The sequence below is a fragment of the Papaver somniferum genome, chromosome 2, assembly GCF_003573695.1.
Source record: "Papaver somniferum cultivar HN1 chromosome 2, ASM357369v1, whole genome shotgun sequence".
In the NCBI taxonomy this organism is placed as follows: domain Eukaryota; kingdom Viridiplantae; phylum Streptophyta; class Magnoliopsida; order Ranunculales; family Papaveraceae; genus Papaver; species Papaver somniferum.
In genome coordinates this window covers 82,144,300-82,151,849 of record NC_039359.1, presented here as the reverse complement: position 1 = coordinate 82,151,849, position 7,550 = coordinate 82,144,300, and the positions used below count along the sequence as shown (strand labels likewise).

Below are 7,550 nucleotides of genomic sequence, written 5' to 3'. Positions count from 1 at the left end.
GGAACTGAAGCCAGTCGTCATCCTTCCACGGATCTGAAGCCAGTCGTCATCCTTCCACGGGACTGAAGCCAGTTTCCACCATTCCGCGGACTGAAACCAGTCTCCACCTGGACCAAAAGACAGTTTCCACCATTCCACATTCGGGCTAGCAGAACTACGGCCAAGCCAAGCCAACGCTAGCGGCTCACTCCAAGACAAGCCAACGCTGACAGCTCCATTCCAAGATGACCAATGCTGACGGCTCCATTTCACGCCAAGTCTTTGCTAGAGGATCAATTCCAAGACGATCCAATGCTAGCGGCTTCCCTTCACGCCAAATCTACACTAACGGCTCCGTTCCGCGTTCTAAGCCTAGCCCAGAGGACACACAACCATTCCAGACCGAGGAAAACAGCTTGCATATCAACCAAAAATCGCCTCTATCACTCCGCAGCCTAACCTGTAGTGCCACGAGCAGAATTTACGCAAAGCTGCCAAATGCAAGTATTACGGATTTTACTTACCTCCCGAAAAAGGTTAGACGGATCTTCCTGACCATCATTCATGACTTGTGTTTCGATTCTGTCATTGTCTGTCACCATCTTATGCTTACCTCGCAACAATACCCCTGTTCCGAGCTAAGCAGGGGACTTAATATTGATGGTGGTTTTTAACTTAGGGTTAAAATCGTATAACCATAGTCAAACAGTGACACCACTCTGGAAAGAAACATAACCTGAGTAATAATGGCTCCGCTAAATGCATTTATTAAGCCTTTCAATACGTCTGTGAGAAATTTACGGGGTACCTTTTTTAATACTAATTAGGGTTTCGACATGCCAAACACTAATTCCCACGTCACTGTGCCAAAAACATACCAAACCCTAATTCTCACACCACATGTGCCAATGACATGCCGTGCCAGCCACACCTCCGCGCCAAGGCATGCCAACCATGCCAGCCGCACCACATCTGCCAATGGCATGCCGTTCCAGCCACACCTCCGCGCCAAGGCATGCCAACCATGCCAGCCGCACCACATGTGCCAATGGCATGCCGTGCCAGCCACACCTTCGCGCCAAGGCATGAATACCATGTCAGCCGCACCACATGTGCCAATGGCATGCCATGCCAGCCACGTTTCCGCGCCAAAGGCATGCCAACCATGCCAGCCGCACCACAGTGCCAATGGCATGCCATGCCAGCCACATCTCCGCGCCAAAGGCATGCCAATCATGCCAGCCGCACCACAATGCCAATGGCATACCATGCTAGCCACACCTCCGTGCCAAAGGCATGCCAATCATGCCAGCCGCACCACATGTGCCAATGGCATACCATGCCAGGAACACCTCCACGCCATGGTATGCCAACCATGCCAGCCACACCACATGTGCCAATGGCATGTCGTGCCAGCCACACCTCCGCTCCAAGGCATGCCAACCATGCCACATGTGCCAATGGCATGCCGTGCCATCCGCATCTCCGCGCCAAGGCGTGCCAACCATGCCAACCATACCACATGTGCTAGTGGCATGTCGTACCAGCCACATCTCCGCGCAAAGGCATGCCAACCTTTCCAGCCACACCACATGTGCCAATAGCATGTCGTTCCATCCACAACTCCGCGCCAAGGCATGCCATCCATGCCAGCCGCACCACATGTGCAAATGGCATGTCGTGCCAGCCACACCTCCGTGCCAAGGCATGCCAACCATGCCACATGTGCCAATGGCATGCCGTGCCAGCCACATCTCCGCGCCAAGACGTGCCAACCATGCCAACCGAACCACATGTGCCAATGGAATGCCACACCAGCCGCACCACATGTGCCGATGGCATGCCACGCCAGCCACACCTCCGCGCAAAGGCATGCCAACCATGCCACATGTGCCAATGGTATGCCGTGCCAGCAACATCTACGCGCCAAGGAATGCTTACCATGCCATCCGCACCACTGTGCCAAAGCCATGTCGGCCCTACCACATGCCGCTGGAATCAACGGCCACCCTTCCATATGAGATACAGATCTTAGCCGTCCAAGGTCGCCAACTAACGCACGATAAGCTTTGGCCCAACGCCAAGCCCTAATTTTGGCCGCGCCCAAGACTATGCCAAAACCCTAGTTTTTGGCCGCGCCTAAACTATGCCAAAATCCAGGTTTTGCCACGCCAGAACCGTGCCAAAGCCATTCCTTATGCCGCTGGTTTCCAAACGAAGGGTTGCAACAATCAACGACCACGCTTCCATCTGAGATTCGGATCTCAGCCGTCCAAGTTCACCACCTAACGCATCGAAACTTTCGGCCCAAGGACAAACATCACGGTTTTGCTAAAACCCTAATTTTGGCCGCGCCTAGAATATGCCAAAGACGTGTCGGCCACGCCTCCATGCTGCTGGCTGTCAAACGGAAGGTCGCAACAATCAACGACTATCCTTCCTCCCGAGACGCAAATATCAGCCGTACAAGCTTGCCACCAAACCAAACGATTTGTGGAAACCTCTTGGCTGCGATGCCAAAGTTCCACGGTTTGTGCCGAACCCTAATTTGGGCCGCGCCAAGAGCATGCACGAGCCGTGCTGGCCATGCCTCCATGTCGCTGGCCTCCAAACGGAGGGTTGCAACAATCAACGACGATCCCTCCTTCTGAGATGCAAATCTCAGCCATACAAGCTTGCTACCAAACGACTTGTGGAAATCTCTTGGATACACTGCCAACTCTTTGTCCACGGCACACACTTTGCTATGCCAATTCTTTGGTGACGGCACCAAACCCTAATTAGCCACGCCAAGAGCATGCGCAAGCCATGCCAACACTGCGGCCACACTACTGGCTACCAACGGAAGGTAAACACAATCAACGGCTAACCTTCCTCTCAACTTGCCAAACAATAGCAACATGCTACACAAAATACTCGAGACATAAAAACATGTCACAAACTGGGGGATGCTCATCAGGGTATTGGTCCGGCCGTTTACCGCGTGCGGCGTACACTACGCCAGTTACAAGAAAGTTTCATAAGAATAAGGTGGTTAGTAAATACAACAAGTAATGGTGAAACGTTTCCTTCATTATGGAAACATCAATTCCAGGCGTTAACCGTTACCGCTTTCTTCCATTTACTCAATCGTTTCCACTTCTTACGAGACCAGGGTACGTTTCGTTGCGACTTGTATAAATGGGTCTCACCTGTTTCCACCAAAGGACAAGTTTTTGGCCAGGAACATACAACACTCAGAAATCATCTGTTATCTTTCCCATCTGTTAGCTTTCCACGTTCTGATACAAGTCGTCAAACAACTACTCTTCCCGAATCAACTATTCTGGTCTCAACACTCTCTTTGCTTCCCTCCCTAGACCAACCCTTCTCCTTCACTTTGTGACCGAAGCAAGTATGTAACAACCATTTCTTGGTTTAGGCCGGATTTGTACAGATTGAGCTCTCGAATCAAAATACTTCCTTGCAGTACATTGTTTAGGGTTTAGACTCGTTTCTCACCCACACACCCGAAATTACCAAAATCAGCGAAAACTGTTTTCACCCTCAAACAGGGTGATATATTTTTCTTTGCAATTGCACCTAAAGGATCCAGTATTCCTCTTGTGAAATACGGGAGAGAATTTCCTAGAATTCCTCCCAAGGAAATGCCTTCGTACCTGTGTATGGTAAGAACAGATTTCAATGCTGTTGTATCCGACAGCTTACAAGCGTCAATCAAGCCTAAAGAGAATAAACGGCCGGGAAAAAATGGTTTCACATATGTCGTAATTGTAGAAGTAAAGTGGCAGCTGAAGATGAAGGTGAGCCTCATCCGGATATTCGAACAGAAATCATACTATGGCCACATCCTTCAACTTTAGAGGAGATATTGTTTCCATTTGGTCCACCACTTCTCTTCTGCCGTAAATGCATATGGTGGTTAGGATTTTCCTTATCACTAGGTCCAGAGTGGATTGTATATGTAACTGAACTCCTGGGTGATTTGATATCATCCCTGAAACTCCAATATAACAGTAACAAAATTGTGCTTATACTTTTAGTAAGGCATCTGTAAGAACTTGTTAGTCCGTATGATAATTCTCATACCATTAGGTTACTTTATTAAACTTAAGGATCTTAAATCTTTAAAATAGATTTAGAGGGATAAGATTTTACTTATTTTTATCAAAAAAACAAAGGAGATTTATGTACTTCTATAAAACAACTCTAAACTTCTTGATCGCACACAATGTGTTATTATTTATGTAAGCAATTTTCTGGGAAAATTAAGGGCATGAATTTCTTCAAATTATTTACTAATAGTGATCATCATCATGAATTATATATATGAAATCAAATTTATATCATCAAGAAATATTACCGTCGTCATTGAAACCGATTAATGAACTTGCGAAATGGGCTACGATTTTTTTTAAAAGATCTACGCATATTCTTTAAGCTCCTGCACCAACTTTCTCCATCATCAATATCTTCCGAATCAACATTATCACCACCATCATGATCTAATATATCCTCCATTATATTATTTTTAAAACAAGAACTCTCTTTTGCTTCATGTAGTTGGTTAAAAGGAAGCTTTTTAATTATGGAATAACTGCTCACAAATGACAGTATTTCTTTTAAATCATTAAATTAGATTTAGAGGTATAATAGTTTACTTAAGATTTTTTATCTCTTATGAATGTTACTTGACTTGAATGTTAGAGACCACATCCTCTTTTATTATGTAAATTAATCTTTATAGTAAACTAGGGTAAACTTATGATATCTGGGATTCAAACTAAGTTTGCATGCATATCATTAAGTTAGTATCGGAGATTTTTGATAGATAATTATGTGAAGAAGCCGAAGGTATACTACTCAAAGTCAGAGATGGATGGAAAGACAATTATCACTTATTCATTCTTGTACTTTGAGTGTTACTAAAAGTCTTAGCCCTTAGAGCAACCACAGTCATGACCAAATTTGGGGACTATACCCAAATTTGGTCCCAAATTCAGCCGCAGTGGTACTGACTAAAACCATATTTAGTCCAGTTAATTAGGGTTTGCGACCAAATGTGGTCGCCAACCCAGACTAAAATGATTAATAGTGGGACGGAAGTATAGTGGGCGTATGATTTCAGACGGAAGTATAGTGGACGCTCCACATCGGGCGTACGTATAAATAACGTATGATAATGGGGCGGATGTATATAGAGCGTTTGAGTTAGGCGTTATTATAAACACCGCCGGGCCATACGTAGATAAAACCTACGCCCCATAGCAGACGCAGTTATTAAAAACGCCTGGTTTGGACGCAGTTACTAAAAGCGCCTGCTCCGGGCGCATGTATTATGACCGTATGCGGGAGACGGACGTATTATTAACGTCTGTGTGAGACGCATGTTTTATGGGCGTATGAGTGAGACGCATGTTTTATGGGCGTATGAGTGAGGCGCATATATTACGACCGTCTGGAGTGGGCGCATGTTTTAGAAGCGTCTGGGATGGGCGCATATATTAGGACCGTCTGGAGTGGGCGCATGTTTTACGAGCGTCTGGGACGGACGCTCGTATTATGAGCGTTTGTTCGGAGCGCATGTATTACGAGCGTCTGTTACCAGGCGCATGTATTACGTGCGCCAACGGTTATATTTTGGAATTCTGATTTTGGTTTTCTGATTTTCCGACCGTTTGATAGATTGCAACGGCTCTTTCGTATATCTATATATAGCATTTGACAAACTTATTTCTGCATAATCTTATCATTTAAAATTTGGTGTTCTATTTCAAGAAATATAGAAATATGGCACCACGAGGTCCCAATTTTACAACAGAGGAAGATACAATGATATGTAGAATCCATTTAGCCATATCTCAAGATTCTGCTACCGGAACCGATCAACCAGAAAGAGTATTATGGAGTCGGATCAAAGATAAGTTGGAAGAAGCCCTGCCTTGTAAACCAAAACGTACTTGGACTTCTATCCAGAGTCGATTTCAGGGAATAAGTAGACAGGTTTCACTTTATTCTGCAAAAGTGTTGGAAGTTGATGGTGAATATCATAGCGGATGGAATGAAGTCTTGAGGGTAAGTAATCGTCAATTTTTGCACCCTTAATAATTATATACATGTAATTGGAACTGATGAGTATTGAAAATAATAACAGGTTGAAGAGATAAGAAAGCGATTCAAACAAAGTAATGGTAACAAAAAATTTAAGCACGAAGAGTGCTACGAAATTCTAAAAGATAGTATCAAATATTCAGGACGGTCGACGTTTGTGTTTGATTCAGGCCAAGAAATGGAAGATTCTCAGAGTGGTGAGGAAAACGCTGATATTGAGGAAACAATTCCAGGCGAGTCCAGTGATGATCTAGATATTGGAGATATAGAGAACACACGTAAGCGTCAGTTGGGGAAGAAAGCATCGAAACAACTAAAGAAAACAGGGAGAGCAAAATCCAATGCCCAGGAGGAAATGCTAGAGGATATAATTAAGGAGCAGCAAAGTTTCAATGAACATTACAAAGCACAATCACTAATGAAGATGGGACAGAGACAAGCTGAGTTTGAAGCAATACAAGCTAAGTCTGCGGCAAAGTTTGCGGCGAAACAAGCTAGGCAAGAAAAACTCGATTTAAAGAAAGAAGCGGACGATGACTTGGCCATAATGTTGAAGGATGTCTCTACATTGGACACTGTAACAAGAGAGTACTTCGAACTTCGAAAGATGGAAATACTACAACGCAAAAGAAACCAATCTTAAAGCATGACCGAATTAGTTGAACCTTAATATTTATCATTAATAAAAAAATTAGTGAGTTTTAGTCAATTTTAGTGAATTTTAATTTTTATATGATAAATAGTACATTAGTAAGCAACGTTACAACATATTTTCCGATGAAGAAATACGATACAACATATTTCCATCCCAACTTAATAATTATCTCCAAAATTTGACCATATGCGTTCGATTAAATCTTGACGCAAGCGAAAATGTGTTTCTTTATTGTGTATAGCATGACGCCGATGTGCAGCTCTCATTCTGGAAAGTTCCTCAGTACCTACCCTCGATATATTCACCGGTGCCGACCTGCTACGTGAGTCATATTCATGTGGCCAATCACCGGGAAGACGCTCATCCTCCACTATCATATTATGTAAAATAATAACCGTTTTCATTATATAGGCAAGCACATCCGGGTTCCACATTCGTGCAGGTTGTTTGACAATGGCAAATTGTTGTTGCAGTACACCAAATCCACGCTCTACATCTTTCCGTGCTCCCTCTTGCATCGATGAAAATTTATATTTTTTCGGTGTATCTGGTTGTTTAATGGCCATCACAATAGTAGCAATCTGTGGATAAATGCCATCACCGAGATAATATCCCATATCATATGCATGCCCGTTTACTTCAAAGTTCACCGGTGGTGTTTTCCCGTTGATAAGTTTTCGAAAAATATAAGAACGATTCATTACATTAATATCATTGCAGGAGCCGGGCATACCAAAAAACGCATGCCAAAACCAGAGATCATGTGACACCACTGCCTCTAGCACAATACTTTCACTCCCTTTAT

General features: G+C 44.1%; 1 protein-coding gene across 1 annotated transcript; it reads left to right on the top strand.

Moving 5' to 3' along the window:
- Positions 1-5,769: 5,769 nt before the first annotated feature.
- Positions 5,770-6,860, top strand: LOC113351498. Its single transcript, XM_026595469.1, has 2 exons — positions 5,770-6,054; positions 6,134-6,860. The coding sequence occupies exons 1-2, from the start codon at positions 5,770-5,772 to the stop codon at positions 6,731-6,733; spliced, it is 885 nt and encodes a 294-aa protein (XP_026451254.1). The 3' UTR covers positions 6,734-6,860.
- Positions 6,861-7,550: the final 690 nt, after the last annotated feature.

Excerpts from the sequence above, each read along its gene's own strand:
- LOC113351498 (XM_026595469.1), top strand. The coding sequence starts at position 5,770 with ATGGCACCACGAGGTCCCAATTTTACAACAGAGGAAGATACAATGATA. Across the intron at positions 6,055-6,133 it reads GATGGAATGAAGTCTTGAGG|GTTGAAGAGATAAGAAAGCG; the intron begins GTAAGTAATCGT and ends AAATAATAACAG.